A 22,428-nucleotide genomic window follows, 5' to 3' on the forward strand; every position below is an offset into this window, starting at 1 on the left:
CTTAATAATTTAAAAATTAGCAGGAGCTAACAATAACCATCAACATTTTTCAAAATGGCCACCATGGTAGTAATGGAGAATAAATGTTTGCACTAAAATCGACAGTAGTTATTGGCAGTGGTGAGAACAGCTAACCAAAATGTTCCACTAATTCGCTGAACAAGAATCTTAAATCTTAGCACCGATAGCGCTAAACTGCTAAGCAAATACAAAATTAGTAGAAGCTAATGCTAACCATTAAGATGGCTGCCTGTAAGTCTGTATCACACATCTTCATCTCCTTCCAGTTGACGACTGGTGTAAGTCTCTCAAACAGCAACATTTGTGAGATGGTAGCCATCTTTAAAAATGGCCGTCATCCTGAGATTCACATGCCTGATGGGAAATATGAAAACCATACAACCTGAGTGGTGTTCATACACATTTTTATGCTTGTATCAACACTTGAAATATTTTTGCTGTGATATTCTGTGTTATTGGGATGATGAGCTTTAAAACTGTGTAGGTTGGCTGAAACATTTCCTAACAGAACATTTGATAATCCAATGATATTTTAAAAATTTTACTACTCTGGTGGAGGCAAACTTTAATAATCTTCAGATCAAAATAGCATGTACTTCCATTTTGATAATCTCAATCGTACCTGGTCTAAAAAAACGTTTCTTGATAATAAACTGGACACATTTCTGCATCCTTCAGCCTTGGCCTGAAGACGCCCTGCAAGCCGTGGCCGATCGCTTCCTGGAGGACGTTGAGATGACGGATCAGTACCGGCAGGGCTGCATCCACATGTGCAAGAGGTTTCACACGTCCACTATGGAGCTGTCGGCTCGCTTTCTGGACGAGCTGCAGCGCCACAACTACGTCACACCCACTTCCTACCTGGAGCTCATTTCCACTTTCAAAAACCTGCTGAGGACGAAAAGAACGTGAGACAATCACATCGTTAATGTTAATGTTACAGCAGTGGTGGGCACTGCTAACAAGAAAAAGTTAGCAGAAGCTAACACTAAAGCATTAGTCAAAGATTAGTTGCATTATGCTAAAGCGCTATACTAACAAGGTATTCAGCAGAAGCTAACGCTAAAGCGCTACACCAATATTGTGTTTAGTGGAAGCTCATGCAACAGAATGTGTGCTAAATGTTTTCAAAGTTAGCAAAAATGCTAAAGCGCTATACCAACATGGTATTTAGACTAAGCTATTTCTAAAGAACACAAAAGAGGAAACAGTTGATTGCTAAAACTTCAATGCTGTTGTTGAACTTTAGTAAAAATGGTGTAGCGCTAAAATGCTAACTTAGCTATACTATTAGCATATTAGCAGAAATGTGCCCTCCACTGACTTTAAGCGATTAGGCAACATTTCATCTCAATCCATCTGGACATCAGCTATTTTTTCTTGCCTCTCCGTCCAGCGAGGTGATGCAGCTGAAGTATCGCTACAAAGTTGGTCTGGAAAAGCTGCAGTCGGCCGCAGACCAGGTGGCCATCATGCAGGTGGAGCTGGAGGCGCTGCAGCCGCAGCTGATGGTGGCCAGCAAACAGGTGGACGAGATGATGGTGGTGATCGAGCGCGAATCCAAGGAGGTGGCCGCCACGGAGAAGGTGGTGAAGGAGGACGAGGCGGTGTCCAACGAGCAAGCCATGGCCGCCAAGGCCATAAAGGACGAATGCGACGCCGACCTGGCCGAAGCCACGCCCATCCTGCAGTCGGCTCTGGACGCGCTGAATACGCTCACCCCGCAGGTAGGAGGCGCCAAAAGGAACCCTACTACTGTTTAAATAGCAAAATTCAATGGATTTTATATGATAATATGCTTTCTTTAAATTGAAAAGGTCAATAAAAAACAAAACAAGAATACATATACGTACATAAACAACAATGTTTTGCTCACTGCGAAGGTAACCCACAAGTTACGCAACAGCACCATGCAGCATGTTTGATATGCTGCATATCAAACACAAATTCAATCAGTGAATCTGTGTTTATTTCTTAAATACCCTTTCTCACGGAGACTTAGTTACATCTTCTATCCGGTCACTGGAAATTAAAGGCAATTAATTATTAAGGTCATAAATCACTCCAACGGTTACATTTTGACATAAAGGTGTCTATATAGTCTCTATTGTTCACTTATTTATGTTGTTGAAGCCTGATCCTAATGCTGTAAAACATTATATTTAGTATCTGGGTTAAGGTGTAGATTAAGTTTAGACTGAGGTTAGGAGTAGTTTTGTATTCTGGTAATGTCAAGGTTTGGTGTTGTCTAATGGTGCGTTCACACCAAACGCGTTACGCGCATCAAGAACGTGTCCGACGCTTCAAGTTCGACGCGTGTCCACTTTGCTCCATTCACATCAAACGCGTTTTGAGCGTCAGGCGCTTCTGGTTTACAGTCAAACTCTATGTGGAGGCGCGTGGAGGGCCGTTGCGAAGCGTTTCGAGCGTTTGACGCGTCAAGAGCATCCAACGTAAAAAAACGACTAGAGCTGATGCACCCTTGACGCTCTTCCGCATAGTCTTTGAATGTACAGCAGACACGCGAAATACGTTAAGCGTCTGCATTCAAAGTGAACACGCGTCGAACTTGAAGCGTCGGACGCGTTTTTGAATCGCGTGTGAACGCACAATAGAATTCAGGCACTTGACATTTTGCTGTAGAGAACCATTGGAAGCGCACTAGGGGACAACGAGGGAACACTAAGGGACAACGAGGGAACACTAGGGGACAACGAGGGAACACTAGGGGACAACGAGGGAACACTAGGGCACAACGAGGGAACACTAGGGGACAACGAGGGAACACTAGGGGACAACGAGGGAACACTAGGAGCAGGAAACAGGTTGTTGCACTGCAAAATCACAACATTTTCCTAGTATTTTTGTAAAGTTTCTAATGCAAATGTCTTACTATACTTAAAATAAGACGAAAATAACTTACAAGTAATTTTCAGTAATTCACAGGAGTTTATTTAAGTCAATAATTAGTACTAGTACTAGATTATTTAACTTCTAACAAGACTTTTTTCCTATAAGTAAATTAATCTGCCAATGGAACCAGAACTTTTCCATCAATATTGAGATATTATTGACTTAAACAAGCCGTTATAATTTTTCGGTAAAATATAAGAGCTTGTTTTAAGTTAATAATTCCTTAATATTTATGAAAAAGTTCTAGTTCCACTGGTAGATTATTTCAGTTACTGTGTAACAAGACGTATTTCCCATGAGTACTGAAGAATTATTTACTTACAATAAGCTCATTTTTCTTTGCTGAAAAGTTATTAATTGGTTTTCTCTTATTTCAATTGTGCTGAGATATTTGTACTAAACTAAACCAAAAATACTTGGTAAGACTTTTGTGTTTTTGCAGTGTAGGGAACCCTTCCTTCGCTTCTCACTGCAAAAACATAAGTTACATATATTGCCAAATATTTTTGTCTAGTTTGTAGTGGAAATATCTTCGTACATTTGAAATAAGGCAAAACTGAGTAATTAGTAACTTTTTACCTATATGTAGGAGTTTGTTTTAGGTAATTAATGCTTGAATACAGGTGAAAATTTGTAGTTTCACTGGCTGATTATTTCCCTTAATATATCTCTTATATAATCTTGTGGAACTACCGGTAATAATATTTTGTATCGATTGTAAAAATCATTGACTTGAAACAAACTCATATTTCCTCCTAAAAATTTAGATTTGCCTTACAAATGTACTGAGATGTTTGCACTAGAAACAATACCAAAATTTTTTGTTGTTTTTGCAGTGTAACATAAGCTGCCATATTTGTTCAAAAATGAGTTTGAATTTTTATTCTGTTAAATTTTTCCCATCTTCTCTGATTTGTGTGCTGAAATGTGCAGGACATCTCGCTGGTGAAGTCCATGAAGAACCCGCCTGCAGGGGTGAAGCTGGTGATGGAGGCCATCTGCATCCTGAAGGCCGTCAAGCCGGACCGAATCCCGGACCCGGGCGGCTCTCTGAAGAAGGTGGAGGACTACTGGGGTCCGGCCAAGAAGCTGCTGGGAGACATGCGCTTCCTGCAGAGTCTGCATGAGTACAACAAGGACAACATCCCTCTCAACCTGATCACCGTCATCCGCCAGAAGTACATCACCAACCCGGACTTTGTGCCGGAGAAGATCAGAACGGCGTCCACTGCGGCGGAGGGAATGTGTAAGTGGGTCTGTGCCATGGACAAGTACGACAAGTAAGAGTTTCCCTTCTGCTCCCTTCTTACCACTTTGTCTCATTCACATTTGACTGAATCTTATCTGTATTTATAAACACCTATTTTTACCCAAGGTTTTTACAGTGTTTATTTCCTGTTTTGCTTGAATTTTATGGAGCTCAATTGTGGCCATAAAGTTTGGTCCAAATCTTTACCAACATTTGCCTTTATTTTTGTAGTATTTATTTCCATCTGAGATTAAATTCTATGGAGATAAATTGAAAAATAAACTTGAATCTTAAAAGGAGTTTTTAATTTTTTTTTCATCTTAAAATGTATTTATTTATTTTTCAGTATCAAATCTTTTCTTTTCAGTTTCATTTTTTTCAGGTAAAAATAACTTTTAAAACATTTGCTCCAACTTCTTTTTACTAAAAAAAAACCCTTCAACCTTAATATTAGTTTTAAACTTTGTCAGTTTAAAATTATATAATAAAATAATAATTTGTATAATTAAAAATATAATTCCAGATTTTTAAATTTGTGGCCGCAATTTATAGAGCTAAATTGGGGCCATAAAGTTTGCTGCAAATTGTTTTTGTTTTATTGAAAGTTTTGAACTTTTTTATTTGTTTCAAACTCATTTTCTAGTTTCTAAATTATTTTTCAGTTTCAAATCTTTTCCTTTCAGTTTTAATTTTTCTTTTAATTTCAAAAATAATTTGAAGAAACTTTATTTTTAAAAATGTATGGAGCTGAATTGGGGCCAAAAGGTTTGCCCCAGTTTTTTATTTTTTAGTAAAACAAATTCAATATGAAAAGTAATTTTGAAATTTTTTTTCTGTTTATTTTCTTTTTCAGTTTGAGATCTTTTTTCAGCTTCAAATCTTTTCTTTAGTTTCAAATTTTCTATCAGTTTCAAATTTATTTGTCAATCTTACATCTTTTTTTTCAGTTTCTAAAAAAATGTTTTGGAGCAATCTGACTCCATACAATTCTGTGTAAATTGTTTTTTTGTCTCGTGAATATGCATACAGAGTGGCCAAGGTGGTTGCGCCAAAGAAAGCCAAACTTGCAGAAGCTGAAGGAGAGCTGAAGATCGCCATGGACGCTCTGCACATCAAGCAGGCGGCGCTCAAAGAAGTCCAGGATAAACTGGCGAAGCTGGAAGAGACTCTGGAGGCAAACAAGAACAAGAAAGCTGATCTGGAGTTCCAGGTCCGTAACAACTCTCACTTTAAAGTGTTAAGCTAACAGCACTGAGCAGTTTGAGCTGCATAGAAACTGGGAATCGTATGGAGCCACGTTGGGGTAATAAAAGTAGCTCAAAAAATATATTTAGAAGCTGAAAAGTCATTTTGAGACTGAAAAAATGGAAACTAAAAGAAAAGATTTGAAGCTGAAAAATAATTTTGAAACTAAAAAGCAATTCAAAATGAAGCAAAGAAAAAAATGGAACTGAAAATAAAAGTTCTTCAAATTCAGGTTTGCTTTTTTGTTTCAAAAAATGTTTTAGGGCACAGACTTTATAGAATTGTGCTGAAACTATTGTCCTTGTTGCAATAAACGTTTCCAAACTTTGACTGGTTGGTTTGGCCTGCAGGTGGATCTGTGCAGTAAGAAACTGGAGCGAGCCGAGCAGCTGATCGGAGGCCTGGGCGGAGAGAAAACCCGTTGGAGTGAAATGGCCTTTAATCTGGGCCTGCTCTACAACAATCTAACTGGGGACATGCTAATCTCATCAGGCATCGTGGCTTACCTGGGAGCCTTCACCTCCAAATACAGACAGGTGGAGGCAGCCAAGATATCCGCCTGCCTGCTGCAGCTAACTCTACTTTTGAGCTTAAAGTGCTTCCATATGCTAAATGCTAGCGTAGCATTCTGCGTCCAGCTCAAATCTTTGTTGTTTTTTTTGTGTGTGGTTTTTTTTATTGTTGAAACGTTTCCTCCAGGATCAGACGGAGAAGTGGCTGGAAATGTGTAGGGCCATGGAGATCCCGTGTTCCTCCAACATGTCGCTCACCAGCTCTCTGGGCGAACCGGTAAAGATCCAGGCGTGGAACATCGCCGGCCTGCCGTCAGACAGCTTCTCCATAGAAAACGGCATCATGATATCGTGAGTTCAGCAGACAAAGACATTCCCACCTCTAGTCACATTATTTCAACACACTGAACACACAAATTACTGGGATTTTATGTCATACATCAGCCACCAGAGGGCGTTAGAGGCCTGCGGAAAGCTGCAGGGAAGATTAGAATTTTTTAAATTCTTTAAAATAAAAATTATTACAAAATCTAAAATATCATTTACAATGATTCGTTGAAATATTATTTGGCATGCTCATCTTCCTGCTTAAATTAAATTTCCGCCAAAATGAAACCAAGGAAATATAAGAGTTTAAAAATTGGAAATTTGCTAGAAAGAACTGAGATTTTTTTTTCACTTTTTAAGCATAGAAATAAAAAAGAAAATCTGGAACATGTCTGAGAATAATCAAATTTCTTTTCAAGCAAATTTTTGACTTTTCAAACTCAGAAAGTTTTTTCTAGAAAATCTGACTTGGAGCTCTGAAAAGTTGGGGGTTTTTTCTAGAATTTTTTTTTTAGATTAATCCAAAAAAAAAAAATTCTAGCAATTTTTTGAGTTTTCAAATTCAGGTTTGAGGGTTTGTTTCTGAAATTAATTTCAAAATTGTAGAAAGAACTGTCCAGAAGCCACTACTGCAAAGAAACCCCTAAGAGCTCAACGCTAAAACTTTCTAGAAGTCGATGTTTCTTGACATATTTTGTAGCGTTAGCTGCAAGCTAATGCTGTTTTTGGGTAATGTCCCAGATCAACTCAAAGTAAAGTGGAAATGTAAAGTGGAAGCAAATTATACAAAAGATTCAACAATAAAAATAAACAAAATCTAAAATTCTGAAAGAACTGATGGAAAATTTTCGGTCTACTGGATAATTTTCCTTCCTCCTTATGTTAGTTTGTGTTCTTCCTCATAAAATCTCAATTCAATCATTTTTGGTTTTTGTTTCAAGCATATAAAGTGAAATAAAAACAATGAAGATGTAAATACTCAGCTCCTTTAGACTTGGAGAAATCAAAACGTGGATCTTCATTGCTCCTGACTTCCAAAAACGTTAAAGCTGCAGCAGTACAGAGATGAAGACTTTTCTGCTGGACGCCTGCTGTTTGCTGCTATTAGCAAACTGTGAGAGAAGCTTAAATTCTGCAAAAAAACCCCCAAAAAAAACCCACAGATATTATCTGAGTCTGGAGGAAAAACACACCAGGTTGTATCTTAGCAATATTCAAGTTTGATAACGGAGGCGGAGAAACAATTGTGACAAGAAACAACTGATAAACCTGAAATGCAAAACAAATCTGTGGATGGGATTTTCTTTTTAATAGTTTACAAACTTTGGAAGGCAGATAAAAGCAAAATGAAACAGACTTTTGCAGGGTGCGTCTAGTCCAGGTTCTTCCTTTAGGAAATAATGTCAATTTTTCTGGTTCTAAACAATTCAGTTTATTTAAATTACTACAAATATTGTCTTAAAGCATTTTACGAAGTACTAATATCAATACAATCAATTTTAAATTCCAACTGTTGTTAGTTATCAAACAGTGCAATTAGGTTGGATTATTATTCAAATTAAGGCTGCATCTGACAGTTATTATTCTGATGATTAATCAGTTAATCGGGTAAAGCAATTTGCACTTTTTTCCAGATATTTTTATGTAAACGATTCATCTGCAGCTGAAATAATTCTACCAAAATCTACATGTGAAAATCGGAGCCATTTCTGCTTCACTTAATCCAGTGATTACTTTTTTATTAATTGATCAATCTTTGGAAAATAATAACTGCTTAATAGGAATTTTTTTTAGGAGGTTAGTTAAGCTAATATTTAAAGACAGTTTTTTATTTGGGTCTAATTACTGCTCTGAGTGTGTTATTCTGGCAGCAAAGGCCAGTTTTATGAGCCTGTTTACTCCAATTAATGGTTAATTGATTGCTAAATTAATTGACAATTATTTCAGTGAGACGATTAATCACGATTAATTGTGATTAATCCAGAAGCCACTACTGCGATTAATCACGATTAATCGTCTTGCAGAGTGAGTGGAAGTGCTCAGTTTGTCTTCCAGTAGCTGATTGGTTGTCTTTGTTTTGAGGAGCCATCTTGTTCACATATTATTTTAAAGCGACGGACGCAATATTTTGTATTCATGTAACTCGTAAAATCCCAATAAAAATGCATTTTTGGATTATTTCATAAAGGCATGCGAATATTTTTGCAAGACATTGTCCTGTGTATGAATCTATCTTTCTCTCTCTCTTTTTTTGTTCTCTCTGTCTTGTTTTCTCTCTGTTTTGTTCTGCTCCTCTCTCTTGTTCTCTCTCTCTCTTTCTCCCTCCCTGCCTCCAGTAACGCCAGGCGATGGCCGCTGATGATCGACCCCCAGGGTCAGGCCAACAAGTGGGTGAAGAACATGGAGAAAGCCAACAGCCTCCATGTCATCAAGCTGAGCGACTCTGACTTCGTCCGCACTCTGGAGAACTGCATCCAGTTCGGGAACCCAGGTCTCTCCTTCCCCTCATTTATATCTGCAGTTCCAGCCCCGGCCACACGGTGTCACTCTTCACCTCCCAGACTGCTGCTCTCCTTTGTTCTGGTCTCTGCAGAGGGAAACTGAAATCAGCCACATCACTGAGATGTTTTGTTTCAGATGGGCTTTGATTCTGGCTGCTGTGTTTAAAACAGCAGAGAATCACATTAACGCCGCAGAGAGAGAGCTACATTTGTTAGCATCTGCTAGCAGCTGTTAGCATCTGCTAACAGCTGCTAGCGTCCTCAGCAGTCAGATTGAAGTCAAGTTTTGGATTTAAAATAAAGGGACATTTTCCGCTGCCTGATGCGAGCCGTCCCACCAGCCCAACCTCGGTCCAGTATTCCCTAAATTATAAGACAAGAAATCTTTAAAAAAAAAAGAAACTACCATTTAACCACAAACTACCATCAGCCACTCAGAATCTGGCCGGCCTTTAACACTGAAGTGCTGAGGAAATTCCAGTGTAATTTCCATTAAACAGCCTAAATAAAAACACAAAAAGCCACTGAAGCACATTTATTTACATTTTCATCAACTGTAGAGAAAAACTCGGATCCACTTTATTTATTCTAACAAAAGAGGAAATCATGTTTATGGTTAATATCAGTCCAGCAGCTTCTGCCCCTAAACATTAAATAAAATATAATAAATAACCCTAAACAAAACAATAGCAGGAGTTGATATTTGTAAATTTAAACAGCTAAAATGGACATTAATAATAACAGATAAAAACACATACAAAACATAGCAATATTACTCATAAAACACTGTATATAATTACATTTGTATAAAATATATGTTGAACTATAATACTTGTAATACTTGAAAAGAAAAAACAGAGCTGATCCTGATACAATCCAGTTTCAAACGGCAACAGAAAGAAAAAAAGGGGCGGAGCTGACAGTTACCGGTTGCTACGGTAACCAGCCTAACAGAACTTAATACGTCAACAATGTCTGGAGAAACAACTTTTTGTTACCTGTTACACAACCATATTTATGTGAAATAATTCCTTTGAGCGTCATTCATTGAGCGTGGTGGAGCCCCACCCCCACACAGCCATATTGTTCTGCACTTTGCACTGTCACATCATCTGTACTTTGCCATAATTGGACCTGCTGCTACTTCTTTGGTGTGGTTGAGTGCCTTTAGTTAATTTAGTTGTATATATTGTTATTATTATTATTGTGTGTTTGCTTATTTTTACTGTATATATTTGACCTTTTGCACGGGAGCTGCAATGGAAATTTCGTTGAATTCTGTTCAATGACAATAAATGCTATCTATCTATCTATCTATCTATCTATCTATCTATCTATCTATCTATCTATCTATCTATCTATCTATCTATCTATCTATCTATCTATCTATCTATCTATCTATCTATCTATCTATCTATCTATCATTTCATGCTTTTCATTGGGCAAGAAATGATAAACGAGACGAACCCTTAATGTACCTTTGAGCGTAAAGCTTTTATGCTAGTGGTTTTAACATAATTTGCCTAAAAGAAGTAAACGACAGAGAAAGTCGTTCAAAACGACTCGACGAGACTCTCAGTCGGGCTGAATGAGCTGATCTCAGGAATCGGGTGAAATACGGTAGTTTTCCCCAACAAAACGGGAGACGGGTATGATTGAAGTGTGTGGGATGACTTGTGATGCTGAAGCGCTAAAGTAGAACCTTCTTAGTGGATGTGGCCTAATGATCCACCAAACAGCAGAACAAGCTGCTCTGAGGAGGAAAAACAGTAAAAAAACGTCCATTTGACTGGATTCAGAGGCAACGTATTTAAAGTGAGAAACAGAGGCATTAAAAGGACATCTGAGTAACGACCTGACTCTTCGCTCACCAGCAGACTGGCAGAGCAACGTCTCTGTAAAATTGTCCCCAGAGGGAACAGCTCCTTCCCTGATGGCCTCTTTTCTTATTTCACACTTTTGCACTTTCTATGTGTTTGTGTCGCAGTCCGTAACGATGTGCCGCTGTTCGCTCCTCCGGCCGGACGGAGCTGTTGTTTCTCTTACGTAATCATTAGCAAGTTGCTGCTGGTTTGTGTTTGGAAAAGGTCGCCGCTCCCAGTTGCCTCTGGGAGCCAAGTTGCCTCCTGACAGAGCAACATCAATTACAAACGGGCCAGCGTTGGAAACATGAGAGCAGCATTATCAGACTTAATGTGAAATCACATTAGCTGTGATGTTAGGGGAGTCCGGCGTTTGTAGCCTCAGTGGTTTCCTGGTCATTCACATGAGCTCCACAGAGGAAGAGTTAATGTTGGTCGATTTATTCGTCCTGATAACTAAAATAAGGAAGTAGCTGCCAGTGGTAGGCACCGCTAACGAAAACACTAGCTGCGCTAACACTAAAGCACTACATCAGCACAGTAGCAGAAGCTAATGCTAAAACGCTTATAGAGTTGTAACAATGTGAGAAAAAGGTGATAATATGGAAGAAAAGTTGGAATGATCTGGGAATAAAGTTGTAATAATACGAGAAAAAAAGAGTCACAATAAAACAACAAAAGTGTTATAATAATACAGGAAAAGGTCGTAATAAATAGTCATAATCTTATGAGAATAAACTTGAAGTAATATGGAAAAAAGTTGGAATAATACGAGAATAAACTGATAAAATTATGAGAATAAAATTGTAATGATACGTAAATGAAGTTGGAATGTTGCTAAAAAAATTAACTTGTAATATTAGTAAGAATTTTTTTAATCCTTCATGAAAAATAATAAGAAATCAAAATGAGGAATGTTGAGCATCTTGTTCTACCAAGATGCAAATAGGACATACTTGATCTTAAGCATTAAATTAAATTATTATCTGGGTAAATTGCTAAGCGAACTATTAGCTTGTCAGAGGCTGCTTCAAATAGTCCAGATTTTCCTTCTGGAGTATTCAGGACTGGTCAGTAATTAATGCAAAAGGAGCCCCAACCCAGTAAAAAATCCTTTAATTTCTAGTGATCTGAAATGCTGAATTTTAAATGTTTGTTCTTGTAAGTCAAAAATACAGAAAATAAAAGTTATGTATGTTTTTCTCTGTGTAATGAATCTATATGAGTTTGAGTGAAATGAGGGACAAAAGCCTCTGAGCTTTTCCTGGATGTTTTTCTCTCCGTTGACCTGGCAGCGTTACGCTGCTCTGTCTCTGAGTGAGAGTCATTTTGGAAATCAGTTCAGCGATAACGCTGACATGTTGTGGAGGAAAACAATTCGCTTTGACTGGAACCATTTAAAACGGTGCAGCTTCACCGTTGTAGCGGCTGACACCCGGATGATGATGATGATGATGGTTTGTAAAGATGAGGCGGGTTTTGTGTTCCAGTGCTGCTGGAGAACATCGGCGAGGATCTGGACCCCATCCTGGAGCCTCTGCTGCTGAAGCAGACCTTCAAGCAGGGCGGGGCGCTGTGCATCCGCCTGGGAGACTCCACCATCGAGTACGCGCCCGACTTCCGCTTCTACATCACCACCAAGCTGCGTAACCCTCACTACTTACCCAAGATCTCAGTGAAGGTAAAACTCTGGATTTAAAATCTTTCCTGTAGGACCAGACGATAAGGCCGAAAAACCTAGCATGACGCAAGGTTTTCATAACAGTCGATATTGATCATTACTGATTGCTTTTGTTTTAAATATCTGAAATGCTTCCAAACTGATGGCGTGACCTTTCCTGTTTTATCCAGTTTTCACTCCATGCCGTTTTTTAAAAAATTTTTAACCACTTACGAGGCGAAACCTGAAACTGCTGCTGCGTTAGCTACGCAACAGGTCGTTGCTAGGCAACCACAAGTTACGCAACTTGTGGTTGGTCCACTGGAGTAGCGGCAAAAGACCACGGCTACCGCACAGGTTGTTGCACTGCAAAAACACAAAGTCTATTTCCAAGTAATTTTGGTCCAGTTTCTAATGCAAATATAAGACAAGACTAACTTACATGCAAACATGGAGGCTTGTTTTAAGTTAATAATTTGATTTAAAAAGTAGGAGCTTCATTGGCAGATTATTTAACAGGAAATTGTTCCTGTGTTGTAAGTAAATTTATCTGACTAGAGAAATGTTGCTAGGTGGCTACCTAGCAAGACGTTGTTGCTAGGCAACCACAAATTACCCAAATGGTTGGATGACGAAAAGTTACTTATAAGTAAGTTTTGTCTTATTTCAAATGTAATAAGATATTTGCACTGGAACGGAGACCAAAAATACTTGGTGAGATTTTGTGATTTTGCAGTGTTCATGCCTCTCCTTTCAAATCTTTATCTGGAAAATGTTTCATTTATGTTCATAATATCAGAGAAACATGATATTCTGTTTAAACGTTTCATTAGTAAGTGAAAAACCTCGTGTTAGTGGGTTATTTTGACGACAAAACAGGCGATTCTGTCAGAAAGTCTCTGTTCTTTCTGTCTCACAGCTTGAATATTTTTTTCCTTTTAGGAAGATGTTTGTTATTCGATTACACCGATCATTTTTACCCCAATCACACAGTGGATCATTGTTCTCCCACCCTCCATAATCTGAAAAAGTATTTCAGGAAAAGGAGCATTAAAGTAAATCACATTACAGAGAAGGAAGAGGTTGGAAAGCATTTCAGAAGATCACATTTCCAGCATCTATTTGTAGCAGCTCGCCGCTTTATGGCCGGCTATTAGATTGATTCAGCTCATTTTTCACAACTGGCTCAGTCCCTTTCTCTTCCATTTTTGTCTAAATCTTTTTTTGGCATACAGTGTATTATGTGAGGGTTTCCATTACGCCCATTAAACCGCTTTTCGAAATGCAAAAGAGGGCTGATCCGCTGGAGAAGCGGCTCTTTTCCAATGTGAATGTGTGAAAAGGACAAACTGAAGATTTATATGAGATCCAAGCTGTTACCACCAGCAGAGTGGGCCTCAGTGCATCAATGGAAATAAAATTAAACCCCAGAGAAGCACACTTCTTATTTAGGTTATAGAGAACAACCTCCAGGTAAAAGCTAAGAAACTGCAACACCTTTTCACACTAAAAGAGCGAGTTCACCACACGGCTGCTTTATTAGAGGCAATCTGATCATTGCAACTGATTTATAACAGAGAAAACCAACAAACTTTAGTGATTACACAGGAAATGTCATGTTGAGATAAGCACAGCAATTTACAAAAGCAATAGTAACTCTTCAGTTCAGTACTTTATGATTCCACAGCTGCAGACAACACAAATACGACATTCAATGACAAAAAAATAGAAAACAAATGTTCAAAAATCTTCAAAATGTGACACGTTTGGTTAAAGTTGGTTGAGATCTGTAGTGGCGTTTGGGATGAAGCAATATTTGTATCAATTTCACCTTATGGATGGAAACCTGCAAATTCCTCAAAGAGACGACGGCTTCTGCTGACTGCAGTGGTTCTGGCTTTTCCACAATCTGCCCCAGATGTCTGACAGGGGGCGCTGTTCAATGCCAGTTATTCTGCTTTCAGTTTTAATGAGTTTAAACTACGATGGCGCATTAGGAACATTGTTAATAGACAAAAGAAGGAATAAATTTACTCCACAAGACTCAGAAATTTTGAGATTAATGTCAGAAAATTTCTAGAAAAACGTGGGAATTTAAAAATTTCAAAAGTAGAAAAATTTTTACTTTTGAAACTCAAAAAATTCAAAACTGAAACTGAGCTGTTTTTGAGTCTCACACCACTCGTCAATGGGAAGGACCTCAAGATGGTTGATGCAGACTGACAGTCATTTTAGTGGTTAGCATTAGCTTGTGCTAATTTTATTATGTCTTTAGCGGTTAGCATTAGCATAGCCAAGATTCTTGTTCGGCAGTTTAGTGGAACGCGCACCGTCGGCAATGACAACTGCTGATGTTAGTACAAACATATTTTCCATTACAACCATGGCAGCCATTATCAAAAATGTTAATGTTAGCTTTAGCTTTGGCTAATTGTTTGTGTTTAGTGGTTTAGCATCAGCATATTCAGATTCTTGTTTCGTGAATTAGTGGAACTTTTTGTTTATCTGTTGCCACTACTGACAATAACTACTTACTGATTTAATTCAAACATATTTTCTCCATTACAGCCATGGCGGCCATTTTGAAAAACGTTCACAAGAAAAAAAGAGACAAAATTAATAAAATAAATCTGATTTCTATGGTTTGAGATATGTAACCATGATCTGACTCCACAGACATTCATCTAATTGACAATTTTATTGTCAGTTAGACATGTCAATAATAATTCACCTTCCATGTCAACCACGGTGGCCATCTTGAAAACTCAAAACATTATTAGTAAATATGATTTTTGTTGGTTCAATCATGTGTGATTTGACTCTAAAACTTTTCATTTCTGATAAAAATGGGCAAATTTAGTGCAAAATTAAATCTTCCTTGACGACCATCTTGGCGCCCATTTTTCAAGATGGCTGCCAAGATGGTTGTCTTGAATTTTGTTTTTTAAACAGCAAGCCCTTTAGAACATCGGTGCCTCATTAGGTTCCTACATGAGAAAGATTTTGCTGTAATATTAAATTATGTGCTGCACTGTTTAGGTCACACTGCTGAACTTCATGATCACGCCTGAGGGCATCGAGGACCAGCTGCTGGGCATCGTGGTGGCTCGGGAACGGCCCGATCTGGAGGAGGAGAAGCAAGCCCTCATCCTACAGGGTGCAGAAAACAAAAGGTGTGGTTTTCCTCCACGGTGTCCCGTCCAACCAGCTGCCTGGAGACTCCAACCCTAAACCAAACTGTGGTTCTCTGTCAGACAACTGAAGGAGATCGAGGATAAAATCTTGGAGGTGCTCTCCTCCTCCGAGGGCAACATTCTGGAGGACGAAACGGCCATCAAGATCCTGTCCTGCTCCAAGGTGTTAGCCAATGAAATCTCTGAGAAGCAGGCGGTGGCTGAGGTGACAGAGCAGAAGATCGACGAGACCCGGATGGGCTACAAACCCATCGCCATTCACTCTGCCATCCTGTTCTTCTCCATTGCTGACCTGGCAAACATCGAGCCGATGTACCAGTACTCCCTGACCTGGTTCATCAACCTCTTCATCAACTCCATCGACAGCTCAGAGAAGAGTGAGGAGGTGGACAAGAGGTAAGCCGCTCCAACTCTGCCGCGTAGCTTCAAGGTGACATATTATGCTTAGAATAGGATCTATGGGCAAAACAAAACATGTTCATTATATTTTTAAATTATTCTTACATAATGAGGTTTTCTTTTAAAATGAGATGTTTTAGGGCCTCTTGCCATTTTAAAGCCAAATAAGCTGCTGCTGGCCACGTAACGTTTACACTCGCACATGAAAATGGCCGACAACAGATGCACAATTATACAACCATACATCTTTGAAAAGCAGAAGTGGAGCCTCCTGCATAACCAACATGTTGTACAGGGCATACAGAGGAAAAACCAGTTGATCAAATGTGCTGGAGCTCTGCTTTGGTTGCTAGGTAACAGGCTGGGATTTCTAGTTAACGGGCATTGCCTGCTTATTCAAATTCAAAAGTACTTTATTGATCCTAAAGAGAAATTAAATGTTGTTGTAACTCATTTAGTTAAAGAATTATTGTAGATGGTTACATTATTTTCGGAAGATTTTTTCAAACATGGCCACCAATGACGGCAGATAAATGGTTTTTCTGTTTCTCCACCATTAGCACATTTAGCAGCGCATATGTGAGGTTGATTGACAGCGCCAGCACCCTCCTCCTGGCTTTGATTGGCTGATTTTGGTTGGGAGCAGTGCATTTCTTCGGACAGCAGTAGAAGTTCAGGTTGTCTGTCTCATACCAAACTGTCATGACATGGTGGCAGTTTTATCAAATATGTAAAAAAATATATTTTTAAATAAAAATTACACACTGAAGTTTTAACTTATTCCTCAAAAACATCCGGGTGTTTTTTTTTAAGTTCTTAGAAGCAGTAGAGACCCAAATGGAAGCAAAAAAATGTGATTTTTTTTCATAATAGATCTCCTTTAAAAACACATCTGAAGTGATTTTAATGCATGAGGTTGGGTTTGCAGCGCCGCTCGGTTTGGTTTCTGCTGGAATAATCGTGCTGATTAAAACTGTGACACATGTCCCTGCCTCAGATTGCAGATCCTGAGGGACCACTTTACCTACGCGCTGTATGTCAACGTGTGCCGCTCCCTGTTTGAGAAGGACAAGCTGCTTTTCTCCTTCTGCCTCAGTGTCAGTCTGCTCATGCACGACAAGCTGGTGGGTGCACGCTCACACGCGCATACATCTGTGACATGAGCATAACGTCTCTGATGGCTTTTCCTATCATGTTTTTCACTGAGTGATTAGGCAACCAGACGAGCAAGTTATCCTCATTTTATGGACGACATAACTTCGTATGATGAGCTCCGACATTTTTACTCTTTAAATGCCTGAATAGATGTGAATGTTTCAGGTGGATGAGGTGGACTGGCGCTTCCTGCTCACAGGCGGCGTGGGCCTGGACAACCCTCACCCCAACCCCTGCAGCTGGCTTCCTAAGACGTCCTGGGATGAACTCTGCCGTTTGGATGAGATCGAACATTTCCACAGCTTCCGGCAGGACTTTAAGGGACTCCTCCCAGAGTGGAAGAAGGTTTACGACAGCCCGGTGAGGCCCAGCTCGGTCTTGGTTTAATCAGCCCGGTACTTTTTGCCCCTACGTTCATTATAGCACGTCACATGGGTTAAACAGAGACAGGTTTGGTATCCATGGAAACGCCAGACTCTAGGCTGGAAGTTGATAAAAAACATTTTAGTAGTTGAATTTATGTCTAAGCGCTGCAGGACAGACATGAATGACCAGGAACCTTCAACAAAAAGCCATTGTATGGAGCTCCAGTAGTGCCAAAAAAGTATGTATTTTGGTCTAGTCTCTAATGTCCAGTTTCTAGTTTCTAATGTTTGTCATTCGTAGAGTCGTTTGTCTCTTATTCTGTGATCTGCCTGCTACTTCCTGTTTCTACACCCAGGCCCTTCACAGTGCCGCCAAATTTGTTTCTTACTGTGTTATTTCAGGGTATGACTAAATTTAATTATGTATGTTGTGTATCTGAGTACTAATTAAGCGAGGATCTGTTTTTGTATTATCATGTTTTGTTTTAAATGGCTGAGTTCAGGCAGTAAGAGAAGAAGATCTGCTGCCAGATTCAGAGGACATGATGCTCATAGACATGTCTTTGAAATACAAAAGAGCTAAAATTGAATTTTTATCTCATTAAATGTTCTTCGCTCAGTTGTGCCAGTCACATCTATGCAGTTTAGAGGAGAGAACAGCTGTTAAATCAATGTTTGGTGCACACCAACTTATCTTTTGCTGCTGCACATGCACACTCACACACCCACACACACACACACACACACACGCACCCACATGCATCCTTACACACTCCAGGTTTGATGTATAATCAACACAATCAGCCACAACACTTCTGTCTAATTAGTTCTAGTTTGTTCCAGTTGTAAAATTCACATTTATTCAATCTCGATGTGAGAGCAGCTGTTCAATTCAACACACACACACACACGCACACACACACACACACACACACACACACACACACACACACACACACACACACACACACACACACACACACACACACACATGGATAGTTTTACAGAAATCCTAGGAGATTAGAATAAAAATATGTCCATCCCCACCATGGATGGACCATTATTCCCATGGTACGGCATTAACATTCTCAGTTTTCTACAGCCTACCTTCTGTTATTTCTGTTTGACATGTACAGACTTTATACTTTTCACACACAAAAGTTTATCATCTGTTCAGCCTTTAGTGTCCAGTGCCAAGAGTCTCTGATCTCCAATCTCTAGTGCAGAGTGTCTTGTCTCCAGTGTCCAATCTTTAGAGTCTGGAGTTTAGTCCCTAGTGTCCATTTGCTAGTGTTCAGAATCTAGACTATAGTGTTCAGAGTCTGTACGATATTTTGATATCTTTTAAATTAGTGTTTTTGGTTTTTTTGCTGTGAATGTTTGCAGAACCCCCATCAGACTCCATTCCCAGGCATGTGGCAGGATCACCTGTCCCAGTTTCAGAAGATGATGGTGATCCGATGTCTCCGACCCGACAAGGTCTGTCCGACGGTGATTACTGTGAGTTTGTTTCACAGTGACGAACACTGAAGACGTTGCTCTGCCCCAGATTGTCCCGATGGTGCAGGAGTTTGTTTCAGAGAGCGTTGGCCAACCCTTCATCGAACCGCCGCCCTTCAACCTGAGCACGGCCTTCTCAGACAGCCACTGCTGCGCTCCCCTCATCTTCATCCTGTCCCCCGGCTCCGACCCCATGGCGGCTCTGCTGAAATTCGGAGACGAAATGGTATAACCACACTGGGAAAGTCTCAACAAGCACTCGTTTTGATGAGGGAACCTCATTTGGAGCCACATTTGGTGCAAAAATAACTGAAGTTCAAGTCAGGGTGACAAATCATTTAGTCAAATTTGTAGATAAAAGACACACTTAAAAAATATATCTTACACAGTTTTGCCCCAAATGATCTAAAATTAATGTACGGAGCTAAATGGGGGCCATAATATTTGCTTAAATTTTTTTAAAACTGAAGAAGAAACAGAACTTCAAAATTAAAATTAATTTTGAACTGCTTTCAGTTTCTATTTTTTTTCTCAGTTTTAAAATTATTTTTCAGTTTCAAATCTTTTTTTTTTTTTACTTCAAATTTTTTTTTTTCAATTGCAAAATCATTTTCACTAGATTTTTTTCTGAGTTTTACAATTTTCTTAGTTTTTCAGATTCAAATATTTACTTTCAGTTTAACATTTATTTTTCACTTTTTTTCTGTTTGTTTTTCAGTTAGAATTTATTTCAGGTGGAAACTTTTTCAGCTTCAAATATATTTTATCAGCTTTAAGATATTTTTTGTTTAAAATCTTTTCTTTTCAATTTAAATTATTTTTCTCAATTAAAAAAAATTGAGCAAACTTTGTGGCACCAATTTAGCTCCATAAGTTGGGATGATACAATTTGCTCCCAAATTTGTATTTTTCCAGTGGAGGATTTTTTCACTTATAGTAGCATTCCTTTCATCAATATTAAGAAATTATTGACTTAAAACAAGCTTCTGTGTCTTATTGAAAAATGATTTATCAGTTAGTTTTGTTATATTTAGAAGCTAAACCAAAAATCCTTGGTAAGATTTTGTGTTTTTGCAGATCGTTGTACACTATTAGTAGAATAATTTTAACCCCTTCCTCTGCAACAGAGCCATGAAATGTGTTGCTGGTTTGCTCTCTCAGGGCTTTTCAGGCGGCAAGCTCACCTCCCTGTCTCTGGGCCAAGGTCAGGGTCCAATAGCCATGAAAATGATTCAGACAGGCGTCAACGACGGCACCTGGGTCGTCCTGCAGAACTGCCACTTAGCAACTTCCTGGATGCCGATACTGGAGAGAGTCTGTGAGGTAGAAACAACCAATCGCGTCTCTGACGTAGTTGTATTCCGAACCAGCTGATGGTGGGATGTTGGTGTGTTGTCACTGAGCAGGGCCTGCTGCCTGACACCACCCACCCAGACTTCAGGCTATGGCTGACCAGCTACCCGTCGCCCACCTTCCCCGTCACCGTGCTGCAGAACGGCGTGAAGATGACGAACGAGGCTCCCAAGGGCCTCCGCTCCAACATCGGCCGCTCCTACTTGATGGACCCCATCTCTGACCCAGAGTTCTTCAACAGCTCCAACAAGCCGGTCAGTTCGTTGGTGTTTATCAGGGTTATAATAGTTCTGACTTTTTCATTACAGTTTTGCTTCTTTTCGTTGTGACTTGTTGTTTGTCTGATTGAATTAGTTTTAATTAGTTTTTAGAGTGTTTGTTGGTTTTTATTACTTACTACTAGTTAAATATTATTTAGCTTTAGCTTAGTTTTTCTATTATAAACTAGTTGCAGCATGACGTCACGTCCCCATCTACCTGCTGGAGGGCAAAAAGCTGCTAGCCGACGAGGACTAGCATTAGCTGTTAAGTTATCAATGTAACAATCTAAATCTGAAATCTACACCTGACATATTGAAGAAAAAAGGACGCAGTGCTTTGATACACTATAACAACCAGATAACAAGGGCAGGAAAAAGTTTTAATTAAGAAAAAAATAGCAAGGGGGCTGGAAGTAGCTTCGTTATGCTAGCTTGACTATGACAACCTTAACATGTAGATGTGCTGCAGGATTCTGTGTTTTGGTTCATTTATAAAATACACATTGACTTTGACAGATCATCCATAGCTCAGATGTTTAAATTAGCTAATCAACCGCCGTTGTCGTAGCTTAGCTAATAACAGCGGTGGCTAATCAACTACAGCGATCACTAATTAATAATCGCGAAATAAACATCAAACCTAAAAACATAAAACTGTAACAAACTGAATGTTCTGTTCTTTGTGTGGGACATGTTTGATTGTTTTTTGGCGTTGAATCCTGATACATAGAGTGGCATTGTTGTCAGTTGCTATGGCAACGAGCCTGCATGCAGTGAGAAAGAATACCAGGTTTTGAGTTGTTTTTCCCTTTGCTGTGGCGCAAGTTAATAGTACCTACATCTCCAGGTTTCATTTGGCTAATGTAATTGTTCTACCGCGGCGGAGCGGCATGTAAAACAAATCGTCTTTCTGCCCTCCAGTGATGTGCGCATGTGCAAAATTTCCGGATGTAAACAGTAACATGCAGGGGCTCCATAATAACCGTCATTCTTTTGTTTGTGTTCATCCCAGGTTGTGTTCAAGAAGCTGCTGTTCGGTTTGTGTTTCTTCCACGCCCTGACGCAGGAGAGGAGGAAGTTCGGCCCGTTAGGCTGGAACATCCCGTACGAGTTCAACGAGACGGACCTGCGCATCTCCGTGCAGCAGCTGAACATGTTCCTGGAGCAGTACCAGGTCCTACACTCATTTTATTATCTCGACGCCTCTGGTTCTGATTTAATGAAGTATTCTCTTTCATGAGACATTTTCCAAGCTCCTCTTGACATTTTTCCACAAACACTCCAACATTCACGGCGGAAATCGAGAGCCGGGGAGATCTTTTTTTTGTAGATGGTGACATTTTCAGCATGTCAGTGAAACTCTCCTCGAGTCTCTCTGTAAGCCGCTAAAGCAAGAATGTCCAAAATATGGCCTGGAGGCCATTTGTTGCCCTTGAAATGAACTTGTTTGGCCCCTGAGCTCGAGTGAGGAATGGTAAACAAAAGAGAAAACAATCCATGACCCAGAAAATTTGGACTTTGTCTGTTTTTTTTTCATATTTTCAAAGTTGATAAAATTTTCCAATGATTGCATTTTCGAAGTTTATTATGGGGTTTGATGATTGTTGTGAATATCTCAGCGTTATACAAAGAAATGAGGCAGTTAGTCCAGTTTATGTCGTCTATTGAACATTCACAAGCTGAAGATCTCATCAATAGAGGGGAAACATAAGGCTGAAAACCAACCAATACCAGGCAATACAGCAGAGATTATGTAGAAGTGTATCAGAAATCAACACAGAAAAACTTCCCACACAAAGAACAGAACATTCAGTTTGTTGCAGTTTCACGTTTTCAGGGTTGATATTTATTTTGCAATTTCTTAATAAGTGATAAAGTGAACACAGTGGTAAATTAGGTCATTTAAACCTGT

The 22,428-nt window shown here is 39.3% G+C and overlaps 1 protein-coding gene across 3 annotated transcripts in view; it reads left to right on the forward strand.

Annotated features, from left to right (window-relative positions):
- Positions 1-22,428, forward strand: part of dnah7 (dynein, axonemal, heavy chain 7) — an 86,177-nt gene that overhangs the window by 47,183 nt on the left and 16,566 nt on the right. For all 3 annotated transcript variants that reach the window (XM_028024081.1, XM_028024080.1, XM_028024079.1), the window contains exons 42-58: positions 700-929; positions 1,418-1,748; positions 3,868-4,214; positions 5,213-5,393; positions 5,779-5,964; positions 6,128-6,291; positions 8,604-8,758; positions 12,121-12,311; positions 15,330-15,463; positions 15,545-15,880; positions 16,881-17,007; positions 17,204-17,398; positions 18,790-18,882; positions 18,953-19,129; positions 20,065-20,226; positions 20,310-20,510; positions 21,529-21,690. In XM_028024081.1, coding sequence (XP_027879882.1) covers positions 700-929; positions 1,418-1,748; positions 3,868-4,214; positions 5,213-5,393; positions 5,779-5,964; positions 6,128-6,291; positions 8,604-8,758; positions 12,121-12,311; positions 15,330-15,463; positions 15,545-15,880; positions 16,881-17,007; positions 17,204-17,398; positions 18,790-18,882; positions 18,953-19,129; positions 20,065-20,226; positions 20,310-20,510; positions 21,529-21,690 — 3,372 coding nt within the window. The remainder of the gene's footprint in view (positions 1-699; positions 930-1,417; positions 1,749-3,867; positions 4,215-5,212; positions 5,394-5,778; positions 5,965-6,127; positions 6,292-8,603; positions 8,759-12,120; positions 12,312-15,329; positions 15,464-15,544; positions 15,881-16,880; positions 17,008-17,203; positions 17,399-18,789; positions 18,883-18,952; positions 19,130-20,064; positions 20,227-20,309; positions 20,511-21,528; positions 21,691-22,428) is intronic.

The sequence above is a fragment of the Xiphophorus couchianus genome, chromosome 7, assembly GCF_001444195.1.
Source record: "Xiphophorus couchianus chromosome 7, X_couchianus-1.0, whole genome shotgun sequence".
NCBI classification, from domain to species: Eukaryota; Metazoa; Chordata; class Actinopteri; order Cyprinodontiformes; family Poeciliidae; genus Xiphophorus; species Xiphophorus couchianus.